The sequence below is a fragment of the Protobothrops mucrosquamatus genome, unplaced genomic scaffold, assembly GCF_001527695.2.
Source record: "Protobothrops mucrosquamatus isolate PMUCROS unplaced genomic scaffold, P.Mucros_1.0 scaffold1225, whole genome shotgun sequence".
NCBI lineage: Eukaryota > Metazoa > Chordata > Lepidosauria > Squamata > Viperidae > Protobothrops > Protobothrops mucrosquamatus.
In genome coordinates this window covers 132,754-156,053 of record NW_015387433.1, presented here as the reverse complement: position 1 = coordinate 156,053, position 23,300 = coordinate 132,754, and the positions used below count along the sequence as shown (strand labels likewise).

Sequence of the window (23,300 nt, the reverse complement as noted above, 5' to 3'; positions counted from 1 at the left end):
AAAAATGAGTATCTTGGGATGGAAGGAGGCCAGGCCCGATCTTTTCACAGCTGGCTGCCAGGCTTGTCAGGGCTCATGATGGATGACTGTCATCTGGCAGGGTGGGGATTAATGATCTGTGGGTCAGAGGGGAGAATTCCAGAGGGAAAGGTCACCGACCGCAGCAAAGGCATAATAAGACTTGTTGCCGTTTGATACAGGGGCCTTCTTTTTTTTTATTATTATTACTGTATTTTCCAGCCTCTCTTTCTCTCTTTCCCATTCCAAGCCTGCAGCAGGGACCGTGAGTCTGCAACTCTGCAAAAGTCCCCATCTTTGTTAGCGGAGAGAGGTCAGCCCCTGCTCTGCCCTGGGATGTAATCTGGAGCTCCCGATTCCACTGCTGGGCCTGCCCCTCCCCTCGGGCCCTACTGCCACCCGATCCCAAGCTATGTGGGTAAATCAGAATCAGACCAGGTTTAGCCACCAAAACAACAGTCGCCCAAAGACTTCAAAAGAAAGCAGCTTTTTAACAAAGAAATCCTCAAGTTTTGCAACCTGGAATCGTGTGTTCTTTCTCTCCATAAAAAAAAAAAATCTAAAATAACTAAAACGACATCCTTTGGTTAAAGTAAAAGTAGTTAAAAGAAAAAAAACACTTTTTCAAATTGTTGAAAACCTGGGGCGCCCCATCAATATTAGCTCAGCATTCACCGACTAGAAATCTTTATCAGTAGTTGAATAACAGTCCCCGTCAAATTCAATCAGGCTATTGAAGACAAATCTAATCGAAAGATCCGGAATATCTGCCGTTCATTTTTTGCATCACCCTAAACCAGGGGTAGGCAACCTCGGCTCTTTTATGACTCATGGACTTCAACTCCCAGAATTCCTGAGTCAGCATAGCTGACTCAGGAATGCTGGGAGTTGAAGTCCATGAGTCATAAAAGAGCCGAGGTTGCCTACCCCTGCCCTAAACCTTCTTTCCTAAGGTAGTTTCCCCCCAATTTCTCCCCAACTATGTTTGTGCATGGTGAATGGAGTTAATAAAAACAGAGACAGATATGAAAGGACTGAGGGCCACAAAGCCAAACTTTTCTAGTGTAAAGCCGCCAACCCAGTGAGACAGAACAGAATAACAGAGTTGGAAGGGACCTTGGAGGTCTTCTAGTCCAACCCCCTGCTCAAGCAGGAGACCCTATACCGTTTTAGATAAACGGCTGTCCAGTCTCTTCTTAAAAACTTCCGGTGATGGAGTGTCCACAACTTAATAATAATAATAATAAAGTTGGAAGGGACCTTGGAGGTCATCTAGTCCAACCCCCTGCTCAGGCAGGAAACCCTACACCATTTCAGACAAATGGCTGTCCAGTCTCTTCCTAAAAACCTCCAGTGTTGGAGCATTCACAGCTTCTGGAGGCAGGTTGTTCCACTGGTTAATTGTTCTAACTGTCAGGAAATCTCTCCTTAGTTCCAGGTTGCTTCTCTCCAGGAAGGACGGAAGGAAGGCAGGAAGATGGGAATGGAAAGAAGGAAGATGGGAAGAAGGCAGGCAGGCAGGCAGGCAGGCAGGCAGGCAGGCAGGCAGGCAGGCAGGCAGGCAGGCAGGAAGATGGGAATGGAAAGAAGGAAGATGGGAAGAGGGAAGGAAGATGGGAATGTGAGGAAGGAAGGAAGGAAGGAAGATGGGAATGGGAGGAAGATGGGGAAGGAAGGAAGATGGGAATAGGAAGAAGGAAGGAAGGAAGGAAGGAAGGAAGGAAGGAAGGAAGGAAGGAAGGAAGGAAGGAAGGAAGGAAGACATTAGAAGGCACCAGTCATGAAGAAATGTTGCCGGCCATTAGGTTCTCTGTTCACATGAAAGCACACCAGCTCTGCCCTTCAATTTTATTTAAAAACAAGTAAGGCAAAACCCTCCCACTTCCCGGGACGGCCAGCTTAATTTACCGTACTCCACTTCCCCCCCACCACCATCCTGACCATTTCCACAGCGGGTATTTGCACCTCCGGAGGCAGCAGCGCTCAGTTACCTGACTTCACACGCCTGCAGACCATCAGGCCTGCTTATCAAAGCAGGAGCAGGGAAGCAATCAATCATGCCTTATTTGACAGGAGCCCCAGTTTAATCGACACCTATGGAAACGCCATGGAGTTCGGCTCCCCCCCCCCAACAAAGAGGGCCAGACTGACAGATCACAGCTATTTCGGAGCCCAGTTGCCAAGTTGAAGGCAGCCTTAACAGACACCTGCCCCCCCCCCAATATGGCTGCTAACCCTCCTGCNAAGATTTTGGCCTTAAAGAGCACACAAAGCCATACGAGTGTAGTCCTCAACTTACGGCCACGAAGGGAGCCCAAAATTTCCCTCGCTAAGCGAGTCATTTTTTAAAAGTGAGCTTTGCCCCATTTTACGACCTTGCTTGCCACAGCCGTTAAACGAATCACCGCAGTGGTTAACTTAGTCACACGGTTGTTAAGAGAGTCTGGTTTCCCGTCGGAAGGTCGTAAAAGGGGGACCCCATGGACCTTGCAGCCGTCGTAAAGGTGAGTCAGTTTCCAAGCGTCTGAATTTCATGATTGCGTGACTCTGGGGATGCTGCAAGGCTCTATAAGGGTGAAAAATGTTGCTTTTTTCCAGTGGCGCTGTAACTTTGAACGGTCACTAAATGAACTGTTGTAATTCAAGGACTACCTGTGCCATGACTTACAAACCATAACTGGCCACACCCGTACAATATTCTAAATATTCTAAATCAAGACCAGCCTAAACATTCTAAATTAAAACCGAACCGACTAAGCTCAGCCGAGTGTGTTAGTCCTGACAGCGTCCGCTTGACGGGCATCTTGTATCCTGCTAACCAGGACAGGAATGTCCATGGCAGGGGTCTTCAAACTTGGCCCTTTTATGACTTGTGGATTTCAACTCCCAGAATTCCTCAGCCAGGCACGCTGGCTGAGGAATTCTGGGAGTTGAAGTCCACAAGTCGTAAAAGGGCCAAGTTTGAAGACCCCTGGTCTAGGCTCATCTCCAAGTTAATTCAGGGAATACCGTTGCATGGGGAGACATCTTCAATTTTAAAAAAGCAGAAAGAAAAATATTTTTACTGTTATTTCATACCTGCCTCCGTCTGTAGAAAACTGGATTCCCTTTCAGTGAATTTGGGGAAACCAAGAGTGGAGTAGTTAAAAAAAAAAAGAGAGGCTCAAACTGCAGCCACAACCACAAATCGGAACCTTTTTGCAACATGCATTGATTGATCAAGACCAGGGGTCTTCAAACTTGGCCCTTTGATGACTGGTGGACTTCAACTCCCAGAATTCTTCAGCCAGGCACACGTGCCTGGCTGAGGAATTCTGGGAGTTGAAGTCCACCAGTCATCAAAGGGCCAAGTTTGAAGACCCCTGGTCTATGGAGATTCTCCGTCATCCAGGTCACAGTTAACCCAAAGGTGCTTTTTCACGAGGCAACTGGACTTCCTTGTTTTTCTTTGAAGACATTTTGCTCCTCCTCCGAGAAGCTTCTTCCATTCCCCACCATCCAGCCAGAGCTGAAGAAGCTTCTTGGAGGAGAAGCGAAACGTCTTCCAAGAAAAACAAGAAAGCCCAGTTGCCTCGTGAAAAAAAGCACTTTTGGGACAGGAGAGGAACGCTCCTGTTCTCCTGCTGCATCAAAGGCGGAGAGGCTCACGAGTGGATAAGCTCAAATGCTTGTAACTAGCTAGAAGGCAAATGGGAAGGCAGCAAACTTAAAACAACTGGGGAGGTCTTAGTAAGTAAGGCTACTTGCCAGATACTTTGATTAGTGCCACCACTGCTGGCTGGAGATAAAACCGCCCCCAGCCCCGGCAGTTAGCAATATTAAGAGTTTTTCCACATCTGAAAAGAAGCAGATAAGATACACAACAGCAGGAAGCCATTTGGCCAGCCTCACAAAGAGCCTTCTATGGAGAGACCCATCAAATGTAGGAAGAACAAGCCATCTGGGAAAACTGAGGTCACCTACAACCTTGAGCAGCAGCAGCAGCAAAGTGATGCAATCTGAAGCTTTTGGGTCTCTGTGTGTGTGATTTTCACAAAGAGAGGTCCTTAAAGGAGCAAAACCGTTTTTCATGACCACGCAATCGTTCATGAGTTTGCAGCACTGGAGTTGCAGAATCTGCAAATGTCAGCGGTCTCTACCAGCTTCAGTTTTTCACCCAGCCAACCTCTTTCTATTAAGAGATTTCTGGGGAAGAAAAAAAAAAAGCAGATGGCTATATCTCCAATAGAAAATAGAAGAGAAAGCCAGTGTATTTAATAGAAAAGTTGAAAAACCTAAATCCCTCAATTGGGGCTGCACAAAATGCCTGAATTTGAAGGGCGTTGAGCATTTGGAAAACTGGAGCAAGAGAGAGATAACGGTTCTTTTGTCACAACTGTATTAATTTTTCATCGGCTTCTCAACCATAATTGTTAAGAGCTATTGCCTCAGACAAATGGGAACTCTTAGGCCTTAAAGCAGTGTTTCTCAACCTTGACAATTTTAAGGCATTGCTGGCTGTGGAATTCTGGGAGTTGAAGTCCACATGCCTTAAAATTGGCAGGGTTGAGAAACACTGCCTTAAAGTTTTTCCTGGTCTCCTAAATGTTGTCATCTACTCAAGACCACAGTTAGGGAAGTAAATAGCTTGTCAGTTGAAACTGGAATGAGCTATTTTATGCCACTGCTCAAAAGTTAGATGGTTTTGTGGTTTCCGAGTTTACTGTGCTATTAGTTTTAACCCTAACCATCATGGAGATTTGTTTGGGAAAGAAACCACGATCTATCCATCTGTCACTCTATAATTAACATGTCCAGAACCTCAACTGCAGAACTCTACAGTGATTTTGGTTCTTCCATATTCTCTTTTTATTGTCAAATATGCCAACCTGCAACAACTGACATATTTCTATGGCAACGTCAAGAGAATAAACCACTCCACAAATTATTTATAGGCAACGTAAGTCAAAAATAAAAATATGCAAACATTCTTCAAATGGATCTTCAAAAAATCAAGAGTAAGCATTCCTACCTATATTAAGTAGAAATAATTTTGTCTTTTTCTTGGGTCTTGTGAGTTACCACAAGGAAGCACCCTACCAAAGTAAAAGCATAAATGCCACAAAGAGTTTCTTTTTAGGATAAAAGTAGCTCGTATATGAGCATTCCAGATACATCAAAGCTTTCTCTCTCCTGAAGATTGGTTTAACAATCAAGGACACTGGATTGATTTTTAAAAATCCATTTATAGTTCAAAGACAGTTGAGTTTGAAAGACAGATAGGCAGGCCATTCAAACACATCTCAGCTGACTTCACAACCTTAATGCTTTGTGTTCAGCCTTTGACGGGACTTAAAATTGATCCGATTGTGGCAATGTTTCTATCAAGGACAATCTTTCACATTTGATGCCTGGACCCTAAGAAGGATCAGGACTTCTTAGTCCTTGAATAGGACCACTTCGAAATTCTGACGCTGTCAGCTGGACTGGAAAATTGAAAACCATCCCAAAATAGAGCAATGGAAAGCAATTTCCATATTGCTGTTGAAAAAAACCCGCATAGATCAGGTCACCAAGCCAGTTGGATTTTATGGGCATGAAGCTGACATGGTGCTTGTTAAATAAACCAGTTAATAATAAAGATCAGTTACCCAGGTAATTAAGATAAAGTAGTCTGAAAAAAAACCCCAATGAAGAATGAAACCTGAAAGAAGAAACAAAATGAAATATTGCATCAGATTGGAAAAACTCAGCCTAGAGTAGAATCACTGCCACAAGAGGCTGCAAGGACCACCAACTCCTAAAGCTGGAAAAGGAAGGAAGGACAAGAAGGAAAAACTAATCAAGGAGAAAACCAAACTAGAACTAAGGAGAAATTTCCTGACAGTGAGAACAATTAATCAGTGGAATTCAGCTTGCCTCCAGAAATTGTGGGTGCTCCATCCCTGGAGGTTAAGAAGAGATTGGACAGCCATTTGCCTGAAATGGTAGAGGGTTTCCTGATCAATCAGGGGGTTGGACTAGAAGACCTCCAAGGTCCCTTCCAACTCTGTTATTCTGTATATCAGGTTGTGGGAGAAGGCTATCTATGGCTACTAATCATGACAGACAGGTATAGCCTCCCGTTTTAGAGGTACCAGCTTCTCAAAATCAGTTGTTGGGGAACACATCTCTCTCTCTCTCTCTCTCTCTCTCTCTCTCTCTCTCTCTCTCTCTCTCTCTCTCTGTGTGTGTGTGTGTGTGTGTAAGAGAGAGAAAAGGAAGATTTCTGCAGGCATAGCCTGCTAGTCAGCTTCCTATTGTCATCTTCTTGGCCACTGTGAGAACAGAACTCGGAGCCAGAGCTTCTGGTCTGATTCTGCACAATTCTTCTCATTTAGCCTGAATTGCAAGTCAAATAGGAATCATTGCAGTTGATCATTCCTGTTCCCCGTTTGCTGCTTTTTCCTGCCAAACTTTGGACAATTTAAAGATAAAGATTTATATTTTTGTTCTAGTAAGCGACACCCATTTTACTGCTCAATAATATTTCAATAACCCCGAGCTGGATATTGAGGAAGATGGAACAAACGGCATCCTTATGACCTATTATCCAATAAAATGTGCTACCTTATATTCTTGGAAGAAAAAGTCCTGAGTCATTTTCCCTCCCACCTCACAAATTTGCTTTCCCACAGGTTTCTAATTCCAGCATACAGAACAAGCAGCCACATGTTTGTTTCCCCCCTTATGCACTCACCCCTCTTGTGCATAAAAATGAAGAGATCGTCCAGGAACTTCTTCCGTTCGGGGTCACTATCCAATTCATACAACTGTGGAATAAAGCAAGCACAATTTAACTCGGGCTGGGCGTAGAAAGGAAAACAAGATTTCAGAGCCATGTTCAGTGGGTAGAAAGGCACAACTCAACTCAGATTGGAAGTTTCCTCCCCCCCCCCCAAAAAAAAACCAGCAGAAAAAGATTTGAAGCTCCTGTTTAATGCAGCCTCGGGTGTAAAAAGAAAAAAAAAATCAGGCTGGCGACACAGGTAGTTTGCATTCCAGGCACGGATAATATGGATCTAGAAACCAGGTCCTTGGAGGCTAACGTTGCAGCAGGTATCAATTTTCTGAAATGGAGGTGAGGATTGAAGAAGGTGGTGGCTATAAAGAAAACAAATGTCCTAAACCAGCATTTCTCAACCTTGCCCCACTTTAAGACGCGAAGACTTCAACTCCCAGAATTCCCCAGCCCAGCCCAGCCAGAATTGTGGGAGTTGAAGTCCCTGCATTTTAAAGTGGGCAAGGTTGAGAAACACTTTCCCAAACAATCTGACAAAAAAGCTAGCAAAGATATCCAGATCAATGGCTCCACCACCACCACAACGCTTGCTAAATAAATCACTGTGGATTTGAAGCCTGGACATCGTTAAGAGGTACTAAAAATTACAACCCAAGAAAGCTAGATAAGGGATGATCAGCCCAGCCAGATCAAGAGATCTATGGAAGCTGATTTGGAAGGAATCCAAGCCTCCTCCTAACAAATTGGCGAAAGGCTCATGTTACTTTGTTACATAGTACTTTGAACTCTGGTGCTGGAGAAGACTCCTGTGAGTCCCCTGGACTGCAAGGCGTTCAAACCAGTCAGTCCTAGAAGAGATCAACCCCGACTGCTCTTTAGAAGGCCAGATCCTGAAGTTGAAACTCAAGTACTTTGGCCACCTAATGAGAAGGAAGGACTCACTGGAGAAGGGCCTAATGCTGGGAAAGATGGAGGGCAAGAGAAGAAGGGGACGACAGAGAACAAGGTGGCTGGATGGAGTCCCTGAAGCAGGAGGCGTGAACTTAAATGGACTCCAGAAGATGGTAGAGGACAGGAAGGCCTGGAGGAACGTTGTCCATGGGGTCGCGATGGGTCGGACACGACTTCGCAATTAACAACAACAACTGTTTGAAAGCTCTTTTTTTCAAACCCCCTCCAGGTAGCAGAGCCATCCCAGGCAGTAGAGTTTTGGCGATAGCTTCCACCCTGGATGCAACCGGACAATCCAAGCTAAGTTGTTGCACTGACCTTGGCAAAATCCCGAGATATCTCTCTTCCTCTGCTACTGTCGGCTTCTTCGCTCCAAGTTAGGTTCCCGTTCTGAAGAGGAAGAAAACCAAAAGCAGACAGCTATTAAAAGAAAAGAGCGGGCATTGATGGAGATGCTCCATCATCCAGGTCATGGCGGTCCCCAAAAGGTGCTTTTCAAAAGGCAACTAGACTTTCTTGGGGTTTTTCCCCCCTGAAAATGTTTCGCTTCTCCATCCAAGAAATTCCTTCAGTTCTAATTGACCGTTCATTCAGAACTGAAGAGGCTTCTTGGGTGAGAAGCGAAACGTTTTCAGGGGAAAAAAATACCAAGAAAGTCCAGCTATTTAATAATAATAATAATAATAATAATAATAATAATAACAACAACAACAACAGTAATAATAATAGTAGTAGTAATAATAATAATAACAACAACAACAACAACAACAACAATAATAAAGTTGGAAGGGACCTTGGAGGTCATCTGGTCCAACCCCCTGCTCAGACAGGAAACCCCACACCATTTCAGACAAATGGCTGTCCAGTCTCTTCCTAAAAACCTCCAGTGTTGGAACACTCACCACTTCTGGAGGCAGGTTGTTCCACTGGTTAATTGTTCTGTCAGGAAGTTTCTCCTTAGTTCTAGGTTGCTTCTCTCCTTGGTTAGTTTCCATCCGTTGCTTCTTGTCCTGCCTTCAGGCGTTTTGGAGAATAGCTTGACTCCCTCTTCTTTGGGGCAGCCCCTGAGATATTGGAAGACTGCTATCGTGTCCCCCCTCGTCCTTCTCTTCATTAAACTAGACATACCCAATTCCAGCAGCCTTTCCTTATATGCTTTGGCCTCCAGTCCCCTAATCATCTTTGTTGCTCTTCTCTGTACTCTTTCTAGAGTCTCAAAATCTTTTTTACATCCTGGTGACCAAAACTGGAGGCAGTATTCCAAGTGTGGCCTTACCAAGGCATTGTAAAGTGGTATTAACACTTTACGTAATCTTGATCCTATCCCTCTGTTAATGCAGCCTAGCACTGTGTTGGCCTTTTTGGCAGCTGCAGCACACGGCTGGCTCATATTCAAGTGATTGTCCACTAGGACTCCGAGATCCCTCTCACAGTTACTACTATTGAGCAACGTACCTCCTATATATTATACCTGTGCATTTGGTTTTTCTTGCCTAAATGTAGCTGCCTTTTTTTTTTTTTGAAAAGCATCTTTGGGTCGAAAGAGCAGGTAAGAACACCAGTGGGTCACTCCCAACAGAGGAAACATTTAAGTTAAGAAACAGGAATCGGTTAATTGTTACAACCCACCTGAGCCGGTATAAAACTGGAACTAACCAGCTTTTCCTCAAAGATGGGCAGTGATTTATAGAAGAGTACTTTGCATGATGTCAGATGTCAAAGGATGGTTTCATTTGCATATATTGGTACAAAAGTTCCAATTCCTTTTTTTTATTTTTCTTCTCCCCTTTAGTAAATGAACCCAATTCCCACATTTTCGCAACTTCTCATGCTATAAGGCAACTTTCCCTACTGGGCATGCAATTCTTGTCCAACAGGCCAATCAGTGGAAATTCTGGGAAATTCTGCAGATTCAAAACTTCTGGAGAATGCCATTAATACAATATCAGATCGATGGTGGACTCCCATATCAAGCTCTGCCATAACACGGTTTGTTGGATTTGGACTTAGCATTTTCAATGAAAACATGGTAGCATCAACTTAACATGTGAAGCAAGCCAGCTATTCAAGAAACAATCTTGGTTCACCAGAGCACCTTGCTGATGTAAGTCCTTTGCTACTGGCTGCAGAAAGGCTCAAGAAATGGCATTTTTTTTGTTCCTACTCATTCTTCTCTGTAGGCAAGACAGACTGTGAGAACCAATAAAGGAGAATATTTGTAGCTCAAGGCTGAAATGAAAGGTCGTTGGTGCTCTCTAAGCTTGGTTGTTTTCTTGCAGACATTTCATTACCTGATTAGGTAACATCATGAGTGTTAGTACAAATGATGTTGCCTAGTTTGACTAATGAAATGCCTGCAAGAAAACCATCAAGTTCAGAGAGCACCAAGGACCCCTCAGACTGTAAGAAGTTGAACACAGTCAACTGTTATGGGAACATGAATCCTGGACCTCATGGGTTTAAAATAGGGGTGGAGAACGATGGCCCTTTTATGACTTGTGGACTTCAACTCCCACAATTCTTGAAGCCCACAAGTCATAAAGGGGCTATGGTTCCCCACCTCTACTTTAAGACAACCTTTTCTTCAGCACAGACCTCCTTTAAATATTTTTTGTGGCCACAGACCATGGCCACAGACCCCCAAGATTTAAGATTTAAATTATAACATTTTGTTCGAGCCTTCACGGACCTCCTGTGACGACGTATGGCCCCAGGGATTCGTGGACCACAGGTTGAGAACTACTAATTTAAGAGGCAAAACTCTCCCAGGGATTTCTGTCACAGCCCAAGCAGTGGTCACACCAGGAGGCTATGGAAGAGTAGTCCTGACTTTCTAACGATTGTGGGAATGGAAGGATGACTACTACAGCCCTCCCAACTGCAAACATTGCAATGCAAAAATGCCCGGGCAACAGGCAAAAAGCGAAACCAATAAGGTCAAATGCCAGGGGATGTGTGTGACCCACCATCTGCTGGTAAGCACACAGGATCTTAAATCAGATGAAAAGCCACTGAATGCAGGGAGGGGTTTCCAAACAAAAACAGTTTTTAATTAGAGCCACTTTAATGCCCACAGTTTAGTGTCATCTGGCACTGACACACACACTGAATTAACAAGATGAATAGCTCGGGGATGGGCAGCATGACTGACTGACTGACTCACACACACACACACACACACACACCAATCTTTTGAATGGCACAGGTTGCCTTAAAGCCTGCTGGTTTTATTTGAGCCAGCAATTCCGGCTGAAAAGTCAATTATCCAGTGAGGCCCATCAGCCGAAATATATTTAATGGAGGATTATGACTGCTTGTGTTGTGTCAGCTGTTTTGTTGCAGCTGTTGCCTCTCTTGAGCCAACTTCAGAAACAGCTACAGATACAAATCTCGTCTTGACAAGCAGGACAGCTAAAGGTTCTCCACACAACTAAACTAGCCACTCACAATACCGGCCAACCGGCATCCCAAAATGCAAGTTAGCATCCTGATACAGGCACAAGTAGTCCTCGACTTACAACACTTTGTTTAGAGACCGTCCGAAGTTACGGCGACACTGAAAAAAGTGACCTACGGCCGCTTTTCACACTTATGGCCACCGCACCATCCTGTGGTCACATGATCCAAATTCAGACGCTTGGCAACTGACTCATATTTATGACAGTCGCAGTGTCCCGGGGTCATGTGATGATCCCCTTTTGCAACCTTCTGACAAGCAAAGTCAACGGGGGATTCACTTAACAACCAGGTCACTAATTGAACAACTGCAATGATTCAGTTAACAACCGGGGCAAGAAAAGTCGTAAAATGGGGCAAAACTCACTTCACAAATGTCTCACTTAGCAACGTAAAATTCTGGGCTCGACTGTGGTCGTACGTCGAGGATTACCTGTAGAGTTGTTAAGCTAATGTTGTTTTGATAAGGTTTATATTATGACAGGACTTTTGGACTGGAAGGACTTTTTTTCGTCTGTTTTTGGATTCTTCTGCCCCTCTTCTCTCTGAAGTGGCTTTTTTCCCCCCACAGTCCATTATTTTATTAGTAGAGATGTGACTTAAATATTGATAAATTCAGTTTCCCCACCCACTCCATTGTTTTATTGATCGCTTCTTCTGCAAAAATCTAAATGGAAATTGCAAAGATTCCTTGTAACAATAACAATAAGCACTTCAAAATATAAGAATACGTTTTTTATGATTTATTATTAGACCCCTTGTAGCTTTCTGTTTAAATCCTTAAGGCATCTTCCTACTGTTTTTTTAAGTAATAAAAGAAAAAAAACGTTATTGGCAAGGATCCATAGGTATTCCAAAGCGCAAAGAGCCACGTTGGTTGGAAAAAGAAGCACCACTGAAACGACAGCACATAAGACACAGTACCATTTTTAGAAGCTGCAATTACTGGTGTGTTTAAATGTGTGTGTATCTTTTTTTGGGGGGGGGAATTTTATTGATTTTCTAGTTTTACATTTAAATATTTGAAAAGCAATGTGGCGGCTGAGTTGGTCAATAATTCAATAACATACAGTCTGAGGTGGCTTCTTATTTGCCTAGTGCAGGGGTAGGCAATCTTGGCTCTTTTATGACTCATGGACTTCAACTCCCAGAATTCCTGAACCAGCCATGCTGGCTCAGGAATTCTGGGAGTTGAAGTCCATGAGTCATAAAAGAGCCAAGGTTGCCTACCCCTGGCTAGTGATATTCTGGCTAAAAATATTAACCTTTCACCGGAACAGAAGAACAGCAGAAACAAAACCAAGGCAGTGAGCATTGCCCACGACTGGAGGGAAAATGGAACAAGGGAGATATTTAGTGCTATTTGCAGGGGTGGCATTAAGAAACTTTTCTTTTGAATATTAGACAACGGTGGCAAGAAAGGTTGTGAAATGATTGCAATGCTCACTTAACAACTGTCTTGCTCAGCAACAGAAATTCGTGATCACAGCTTGAGGACTTCCGGTATCGACCAGTCCCACAAGCCACCTGATTGTACAAAACTAGCGACAAGGTACAGACAAGCTGCATCGATTGGAGCTGGGATAGAAAAAAACCCCAACAACATTTCCATTCCTCGTGTAGTCAAAAGCGTGATTTAAGTTCTCCTATTAAAACCGCACAATATTAACATTTACGTTTCTGGGTTTTGTTTTGTTTTTTTTAATTTGCCCAAGACGCAGGAAAATGTTTATTTTTATTGTGTGTACCTTGCAACTGGCTCTGTGCTGCCCTTACCACAGTAGCAAATTTCAAATGTTTATGATAGGAAATAAACACTGCTGCTGTTTATATCTCAAAACAGGGCAAAAACGTTTCTCCAATGACCAGCCTTCCTAAGAGGAAAATCAACTCTGCCTTTATCTTCAAGGAAGTGACCAGGCTTAGCATTTTGTGTATATATAGAGGAAACACAGTAAACAAATGACAATGAAGGTTATCTAATCTAAACTAATCTAAAAAAACAAAAACAACCTATCAATTTCACAATGCTTTCTCTGCCAGGGCAAATGAGCAGGCTTTGCACCGTGGGGGGGAAAAATGGGAATTGTCTAGTCAGTAACTTTGAATAATTGTATCGAAGCTCTACTGCATTTATTTTCAAATCACTTTAAGTGTGACTACAAGCAGTTGAATGACAGAGTTGGAAGGGACCTTGGGAGGTCTTCTAGTCTAACCCCCTCCTCAGGCAGGAGAGCCTATACCATTTCAGACAAGCCTTGTCCAGTCTCTCCTTAAAAGAGGTCTTAAAATGGGAATGCATTCCCTCCAGAGGGAACTTTTAATAAAAAGTGCCAATTTAAACCATTCCAATGCGGGAAAGAACTACATGAATTTGCTCTTCTCCAAAGCTGGCAGAAGAATTAGTTTATATCTTCTTAACATCCGTCAATGACCTCATCCATTTAGTCCCCCAGGGACATTCTTTCCTACACATCTTTTTGTATTCTAGCTTTTTTCTTCCCAAACTAAACTAAACTAAACTAAACTAAACTAAACTAAACTAAACTAAACTAAACTAAACTAAACTAAACTAAACTAAACTAAACTAAACTAAACTAAACTAAACTAAACTAAAACTAAAGGAATTCCTTTTCTGTCTCCCACCATCTTGTTCCTTGATAATCTTTTGTCCCCCAACTCATCCTGTAGACCAGTGCCCCCCAAACATTTGGGTGCTCGGGGCCCGGTTCCATGGAGAGAGGATTTTCTGCAGACCGGTGTGTGTGTGTGTGTGTGTGTGTGTGTGTGTTTCGTGCACTGCCTGCATCCCGTGTGTGCTTTGCTTGTTTGTGTGGCCCAGTTTCTAGCGTACTGCGGACTGCTCCCGATCCACAACCCAGGGGGTTGAGGACCCTTGCTGTAAATCAGGGGTCCCCAACCCCCGGTCTGTGGACCAGTAAAAGTCCGTGGCATGCCAGCAACCGGTCCGCACAAACAAGCAAAGCCCCATCTGCGGGATGCAGGCAGCACACAAAACCACGCACCCTCTGGTCCGTGGAAAAATCTCTCTCCACGGAACTGGTCCCTGGTGCCCAAAAGGTTGGGGACCCTTGCTGTAGATGGCTACAAGCTGGTTGCAAGCTATTTGTTGCTGGCTTCCTGGGATTTTGACTGGATACTCCAATACAGAACGCGTTTTATTCTATTGAGTCTCCCACCGAGATTGGGTAGAATTCACCCGTGCGCTTGTCATAAACCGGCATGTGAGGGCACGCAGATATGTCTGCAGTCAGCTTTAAAGGATGGACAACTCCAAATAAGCATTTTGAAATGGTGTTGTTCTACAGGGGAGGGGGGGATTAAGTCCTCCAGGCATCTCCAAAGCTTTGTCTCTACCCAAAGGGCTGGCACCTTCCAGTTAACTATCAAAGCATGTCAGCCCCTCCCCAGAGCAGGCAAGCTTGACTTTACAGAAGCAATTAAGAGCAGCAGCTATTTTAGGATTACTCCCAAGCCACCTGGAGTATCTTATTAGAGTGGAATTCAGAGGGCCAAAACAATTGCAGTCTCTCTCTCTCTCTCTCTCCCCCCCCCCGCCCCCCCCTTTCAAAAAGCCTGTCGAAATCTTTCCTTGAGGGCAACACTAGAAATTCCTAACATGATCGTGAGCCCCCCCTCACTCCTCCAATTTTGGAATTCTACAAAAGAAACCCTGTCAATCATTTGGGGACCTGCTTCTGGAAAAGAGGGTGTTTTAAGACCGAGGGGGAATCTCATCAAATGCCTTTCAGGGTTTTCCAAAGGAAGGAGCCCTTTATTCTCATTGCAAAAGTTGTGTGTGTGTGTGTGTGTGTGTGTGTGTAGGAGGGGGACAAACAAACAAAAAAAACAAGGCTGATGTGTGCAACAGACTTTCTACACAAAGGTTCTTCTCCGAGAGCTCAGAACTTGCTTCCTGATTCAATTTCTAGTCTTCCAATTACAACCGTCCGTTTAGCGACGATTCAAAATTACAACAGCACTGGGGGAAAAAAGCAGGTTATGATTGTTTTCCACATTACCGCCATGTGATCGCAATTCATGTGATCGCAATTCGGACGCTTGGCAAGTATTTAGGACACGGTTGCAGGTCATTTTGTGACTTTTGACAAGCCAAGCTAATGGGGGAAGTCAGATTCACTTAATGATGGGTGTTACTAGCCTAAGAACAGTTGTGATTCTCTTAATGGTGGCAGGAAAGGGCGGAAACAATTAACAATTAACCAGTGGAACAACTTGCCTCCAGAAGCGGTGAATGCTGGAAGTTTTTAAGAAGAGACTGGACAGCCATTTGTCTGAAATGGTATAGAGTTTCCTGCCTAAGCAGGGGGTTGGACTAGAAGACCTTCAAGGTCCTTCCAACTACTACTACTACTACTACTACTACTACTACTACTACTACTACTACTTCTTCTTCTTCTTCTTCTTCTTCTTCTTCTTCTTCTTCTTCTTCTTCTTCTTCTTCTTCTTCTTCTTCTTCTTCTTCTTCTTCTTATTATTATTATTATTATTATTATTATTATTATTATCATTATTGATCATTGCAGTCAGCCAGATATTCAGACTGGATTTGGCATTTTGTCTACCTATCGAGTCCTTACCCAGGACCTGGGATAGGCAGATGTGGATGTTTGATGGTATTACAGATATCGTCGCAGGATGGAAGCAGTTCCTAGTAAGGCCGCCTTTTGCAATTGACTAATAGCGAATTTGTCAATGCCGATGGTGTTCCAGTGGTGCTCCATTTGTTTTGGGATTGCACCCAAGGCGCCTATTACTATTGGTACTACCCTTGCTTGCTTTTGCCACAGTCTTCTCCAGTTCTTTCTCGTCTATTCTGCTGCCTCCAGGCACTGCCACGTCCACTATCCAGACTTTATTATTATTATTATTATTATTATTATTATTATTATTATTATTATTATTATTATTATTATTATTATTGGGCAAAACCTACTTAACACATGTTTCACTTAGCGATGTAAATTTTGGGCTCCGTTGTGGCCGTAAGTCAAAGACTACCTGTACTGCTGTGGTTCTATACCACAATTTCACCCCCCCCCCCCAAAAAAAACCCTGGCTATTTCTTAAAGAGGGCAGCTGTTTTGAGAAGCCCTGTGAATTCAGTCCGCAGAATTAAGTGGGTGGGAGATGCAATTTGGGGATTATTAGAGAAACAAGCAAAATTCCTTTTGTGGGTGGAGAGGAACTGTTGGAAGTGAACCGGGAGCCGTGAAAAAGCTCCGGTGGCATAAATCTCTGCTAAGATTAAGTTGCCCGTAAAGAAAGGGCAGTCAGTCCCCTCAAAACAAACACAGTCTGAGAAAAGAGGAAAAACACCACTAAGCTTATCAGTACAGATTCCTCTCCTGGCAGCTTTTTAAATGCTCGAGAAGTAGATTGTGTTATACTTTTTAAGGGTGAGGGGGGGGGAGGATGGGCCTTTCAGGGTGCATATTTAATCAAGATTACTTTGCAACTATAGCAGTCGGTTTTGCTGTGAGCCAGGTCCTGATTAAAAGAAAAAACCCAAAACACTTCGCCAAAACTACGGAACAGAAATAATGCTTGTCAATTTAATTCCTGCCCCTTTATGTGAGTACTGATTACTTTGATAGTTCAAAAATGGATGTTTTGGATTGCAAATTCCTCCCCCCCAGCTTCTAAATGTGTTAATAATAATAATAACAATAATAACAATAATAATAATAATAATAATAATAATAATAATAATAATAATAATAATAATAATAATAATAATAAAGTTGGAAGGGACCTTGGAGGTCATCTAGTCCAACCCCCTGCTCAGGCAGGAAACCGTATACCATTTCGGACAAATGGCTGTCCAGTCTCTTCTTAAAACCTTCCAGTGTTGGAGCATTCACCGCTTCTGGAGGCAGGTTGTTCCACTGGTTAATTGTTCTCACTGTCAGGAAGTTTCTCCTTAGTTCTAGGTTGCTTCTCTCCTTGATTAGTTTCCATCCTTTGCTTCTTCTCCTGCCTTCAGGGGCTTTGGAGAATAGCTTGACTCCCTCTTCTTTGGGGCAGCCCCTGAGATACTGGAACACTGCTATCCTGTCCCCCCTCGTCCTTCTCTTCATTAAACTAGACATACCCAATTCCAGCAACCCTTCCTTATATTCTTTAGCCTCCAGTCCCCTAATCATCTTTGTTTAAGGCTACATTCCTACCGTAATGGACAGTGTTTTTCAACCCTGGCAATGTTCAAGACATGTGGACTTCAACTCCCAGAATTCCCTAGCCAACAATGTGGCCAAGGTGGAGGAAGTCTGACATAGACCCTCACTCCTCCGATGCTCGTGACTTACTTCATCTTGAATTCCGACAACTCTGAAGGGGCTGAGTTTGCATTAAGCCAAAAGACAAGCACCTCTGCAAATTAGCACCCCTAAAAATAATTTCTCCCTTGTACCTTTCAAACAAGCAAGCAAAAAAACCCACCATACAGGCGGTCCTCGCCTTATGACAGTTCATTTACTGATCGTTCAAAGTTACGACGGCACTGGAAAAAGCGACTTATGGCCGTTTTTCACACAGCATCCCTAGGGTCACATGATCAGAATTGGCAACTGACTCGTACTTATGACGGTTACAGCGTCCCGGGGTCACGCAATCCCCTTTTGCGACCTTCTGACAAGCAAAGTCAATGGGGAAGCCTGATTCACTTAACAATCATATTACTGACTTAACAAGTGCAGTGATTCCCTTAGCAACAGTGGCAAGAAAAGTTGTAAAATGAGGCAAAACTCACTTAACAAATGTTTCACTTAGCAATGTAACTTTTGGGCTCAACGGTGCTCATAACTCGAGGTCTACTGTACAGGCAGGGAGCAATATTAAAGAAATCTCAGCCTGAATGGAACTTTTTTTTATTTTTTATTTCTTTTATTTGTATTTCTACTTCCTTGGACCACAGCCATCAAGAGCTCTTGATATATTTTGATTTGTGGTTTACATCTGCATGAATTTGGGAAGTGTGACGAAAGGGAGAAAAGAAACTAAACTTCGCGGTGTTTCTTTTGAGGATTTTTTTTGCCAGCCTCTTGAAAGACAGCCAAAGCTTCCTCCTTGTTCTGCGTTGGCAATATTCTCGCCGCCCCTCTTGTCAGAAGCTGAGCTGGCTCTTTTGTCGGCGAGGGTGTTGTGACAATTAATTACTTTGTGGTGGACCCTGAATGGAACTCAAAGCAAACAAGCATCAACAGCCTCCTTCCTTTTGAGAGTACTCTTTGCTAACCGAAAACGTTCAAGGGGGCTTTAAGTTGACTTTTCCCCAAAGAAAAGGGTTTTTTTTTAAAAAAGAAATAAATAAAAAGGGGAAGTGAAGAGGAAAATTAAAAAAAAAAACACCCAAACAAATAAAACACCAAGGACGCCTCTTAGCTCTGAATGCATCCATTTCAAACAACGTTAGGCAGAAAGCCATTTTTAGATCAAACCACCATTCTGGGTTGATGCAAATTGCAAATTTAAGTAGCTCTTGACAGGAGAACATTACAAAGGGCAGGCAAAAGACTTAATTCTTCCCAGACATTAAGGGACAAGAGGGCTGCCTGGAACAAAAATAGGTACCTTGCTTCTCTCGTCTTACAAAATGGGTGACTGACATCCATCCCAATGTCAACCCTGCCTATTAATAGACACCATAATCCTGGGGTAGCTAGTTAAATGAACTGTGGATGGAGGATGCCTTTGCTGAATGTCCCTCAGAAGAATTCCTGGCAAGCAAAGATTCTCCTTTAAATTAAATAAGAAGAACTGATTTCAGCTCTCTGGTTTACAACAAAAGAATTCTTTATTGGCCAAGTGTGGTTGGACACACAAGGAATTTGTCTCCGGTGCAGAAGCTCTCAGTGTACACACGAGTAATAGTGATAAAGCAGGAACATAAACTCTGGTTTACAACACAACAGAGACATGTAAAAAAAATGCGTACTCATAGTCCTCAACTTACGACAAGTTGCTAGGTGAGACAGCTGTTAAGGGAGTTTTGCCCCATTTTACGACCTGTGTTGCCCCAGTTGTTAAGTAAATCACGGCAGTTGTTAATAACACGGTTGGTAAAGGAATCCGACTTCCCCATTGACTTTGCTGGCCAGAAAGTCGCAAAAGGGAATCGCGTGATCCTGGAACACTCCAACCATCATAAAATGAGCCAGTGACCAAGCATCTGAAATTTGATCATGTGATCACAGGGAGGCTGCAACAGTCGTCAGTGTGAAAAACAGTCATAAGTCTCTTTTTTCCAGTGCCGTTGTAACTTCGAACAGTCACTAAATGAACTGCTAAACATAAAAGGAACGGTTGCTGGAATTGGGTATGTCCAGTTTAATGAAGAGAAGGACAAGGGGGGACATGATAGCAGCCTTCCAGTATCTCAGGGGCTGCCCCAAAGAAGAGGGAGTCAAGCTATTCTCCAAAGCACCTGAAGGCAGGACAAGAAGCAACGGATGGAAACTAACCAAGGAGAGAAGCAACCTGGAACTAAGGAGAAACTTCCTGACAATTAGAACAATTAACCAGTGGAACAACCTGCCTCCAGAAGCGGTGAATGCTCCAACACTGGAGGTTTTTAAGAAGAGACAGGACAGCCCTTTGTCTGAAATGATATAGGGTTTCCTGCCTGAGCAGGGGGTTGGACTTCACTAGAGGATCTCCAAGGTCCCTTCCAACTTTTGTATTATTATTATAATAACTGTTTTAAGTGGAGGACTATCTGTATTTTTTTTTCTGAAGTGGAAGATAGTTTTGCCGACAGCACAGAACAAGACTCGTAATTATCTAACCAACTAAAATGGAGACAGTCAGAATATGGTAGGTTGCTGCTTGTTTTCTTCACTTTCCGATCACCTCTTTGATTTTTAAGAAGAAGAAAAAAAAATAAAGAATATCAGAGGTATATTCAATTACCCTGTGACTTTTTTTTGTTTTGAACATGGCAATAAAAAGTCCTCCGGCATATGCAGAACCTAACTTCTAGAAGGATCTTGAAACAAAGTCACTAAGAAATCTGGATTCTAGGCCAGAATTGCTTCTTCGGTGTCCTAGGTGTGGAATTTGACACCATGCCATCACACAGGCTTTTCTTTTAACAGCCATGGGGACCCCCGCTGAGGAAAAAGCTCCTCATTAAATGCTAAACTGGAAACATTCTTGGAAACCAGGAACACCCCCCCTCCCCGGTTCCCCCAATGGCTTCATGGACTGGACGGAAGAGGTAAGATGGAGACTGATGCAAACAATCTCAACTGGAAACCTTTTTTAATGGACAGGAGTTTGGGAGAGGGAGGGAAGCAATTTTCATCTGCTGGAGGAAAGTCACACTTTTCTTTCAACGTTTTCCAGAAAACCCACCTCTCACAGCACAGAAAAAGAGATTATTTCACCTGATGGCTCAGACAGGTAGGTTTCTCCAGGTATTTAGTCCTTGACTCACAGCAATTCATTTAGTGACTGCTCACAGTTAGATTGGCATCGGAAAAAGCGACTTAGGACCATTTTTCACACTTACGACCATTGCCAGCGTCCCCGTGGTCACATGGTCAAAATTCAGATGCTTGTCAGCTGGTTCCTATCTACGACGGTCATAATGCCCCGGGGTCACGTGATCAGCTTTTGCGACCTTCTGACAAGCAAAATCAATGGGGAAGCCAGATTCATTTTACAACCAGGTTACTAAGTTAACAACCGCAGCGATTCCCCTAACAACTGTGACAAGAATGGTCGCAGAAAAAAAATGGGGCAAAACTCACTTAACTAATGTCTTGTGTAGCAACATAAAATTTTGGGCTCTAAGTCGAGGACCACCTGTATGCCTGTTTTTTTTCCCCCCCCTCCCTTCGGTGAAAGGGTTTAGAAAGCCGACGATGGAGACTGAAGCTGTTTGTTCTCAGCACAGCCCTTCTCTGACGTGGTCCACCCCGCACCATTTATACACGTGGGGTATAAATATCCCTTGCGTAAACATCAATTGCGGTAACATGAATAAGCTTTCAACCCTCAAAGCTTCTGGCCAACATGCAAAACGAGAAGGATATTTTGCAATCCGCTGGCATTCTCTTCTGCGCACTGAAGCAGAGTACACAAGAGGTGGGTGGCCTTTGGGCCTGAAGCACTGGCTTAGTCTGGCTGCAAGACCTGGCCAGGGAAAGGTGAGGTAGTGCTCTGAACAGGTGGCAGGTAATTTAGAGAGAGAGAGAGAGAGTGGTCCACACTAACCAAGGAGAGAAGCAACCTAGAACCAAGGAGAAATTTCCTGACCGTTAGAACGATCAATCAGCGGAACAACTTGCCTCCAGAGGTTGTGGGTGCTCCAACACTGGAAGTTTTTAAGAAGAGACTAAAATGGTATAGGGCAGTGGTGGCGAACCTATGGCACGGGTGCCAGAGGCGGCACTCAGAGCCCTCAGGTTTAATCAGTCAATTTCAACTTCTTGTGGGGAAAAAAAAAGATCTTGCAAAGTTGGAATTGATTGATTGAACTTTTTAGTCCCACCCAGTCTGCCGTTACCACTGCAGCCACGCCCAGCCAATGGGCCACACCCACCCAATTGGCCACACCCAGCCAATGGGCCATGCCCACCCAATTGGCCATGTCCACCTGGCACCCGACGATGCATAAGTGGATTTTGGGTTGCAGTTTGGGCACTCGGTCTCTAAAAGGTTCGCCATCACTGCTATATACTATATACTTATCCTCTTTTAACTCCATGAAAGTGGCATTCAGGCAATGCTCACAATGTTGCTGGCTGCTCCATTCTAACCCCCCCCCTTCTCCCTGCCCGCCTGGATCTGAATGCCCTCCGCAGACGTTTTACGATACACAAGCTCTTTGAGTTGCAGGCCACCATTTTGCTTCAAATGTACAGGGAGCCCTCAATTTACGGCCACCACGGAGCCAAAGTCGATGTGAGAAATTTGTTAAGTGAGTTCGGGCCCCGTTTTACGACTTTTCCTGCTATGTTTGCTAAGGGAATCCGCTGCAGCAGTTAAATTAATAACCCGGCTGTAAAGTGAATCTGGCTTTCCCATTGATTTGTCAGAAGGTCACGTGATCCCCGGGACACTGTGAGTCAGCTGCCAAGCATCCAAATGTAAATCACGTGACCATGAGAGGTGCTGCAACGTGTGAAAAATGGTAAGTCACTTTTTTCAGCCGGCAGTGATAACTTTGAAGGGTCACTAAAAGCAAACTGTCCCCCTCTGCTTCTAAGGCAACGTGTGTGTGTATGTGTGTGTGTGTGTGTTTTAAAGGTACAGAATTAAAAAAAACCTTGCACATCAAATTAATTTTTAAAGGCCTGGCTTTTTACAGATTTCTGAAAGAGAGCAAGAGCAGAGGGCTTAGCCCAGTGACGGCGAACCTTTTAGAGACCAAGTGCCCAAACTGCAACCCAAAACCCACTTATGCATCGTCGGGTGCCGGGTGGGTGTGGCCCATTGGCTGGGTGTGGCCCATTGGGTGGGTGTGGCTGCGGTGGTAACGGCAGACTGGGTGGAACTAAAAAGTTCAATCAATCAATTCCAACTTTGCAAGATCTTTTTTTCCCGCGAGAAGTTGAAATTGACTGATTGATTGATCACTTTTTTTTTTTTTGCACACGGCGGCGGAGGCCTAAAGCGAAAAGGTTTTATAAATCCAGCTGAAGGCCTAGGACTGGGGCGAGGGCACGCGTGCCCACAGAGAGGGCTCTGAGTGCCGCCTCTGGCACCCGTGCCATAGGTTCGCCACCACTGGCTTAGCCCAACTCCTCAGGGGCTGCATTCCGGAGTCCGAGTGCGAAAGAGAAGACATTCACTGCAAAGCGAGGGCAAATCTATCCTGGAAAAATCAAAAAAGACGTTTGAAGCGCCCGCTCCCAAAAGCCAGTCCCTCCATGTGCTCGGCATCTGAGAGACTGCGCAACAAAAAAAACAGCGCCTTGAAATACTGTGGGAAATTGGTAGAAGGAACAGCAGCCCAGTTCAGTTGGTTTTCTAAAAAGGAGCTGTGAAAGAGTCTTCCTAGAGTCCTCGGCTTGCCATCAATTAATCAAGCCAGTTCAGTTGCCTTCTCAATAGAGCCTTTTAACAA

General features: G+C 43.9%; 1 protein-coding gene across 2 annotated transcripts in view; it reads right to left on the bottom strand.

Annotated features, from left to right (window-relative positions):
- ARID3B (AT-rich interaction domain 3B) overlaps positions 1 to 23,300 on the bottom strand; it is a 36,471-nt gene that overhangs the window by 10,187 nt on the left and 2,984 nt on the right. For both annotated transcript variants that reach the window (XM_015820973.1, XM_015820974.1), the window contains exons 2-3: positions 8,048 to 8,119; positions 6,737 to 6,809 (exon numbers count right to left, since the gene is read on the bottom strand). In XM_015820973.1, the coding sequence (XP_015676459.1) occupies positions 6,737 to 6,809; positions 8,048 to 8,119 (145 nt within the window). The remainder of the gene's footprint in view (positions 1 to 6,736; positions 6,810 to 8,047; positions 8,120 to 23,300) is intronic.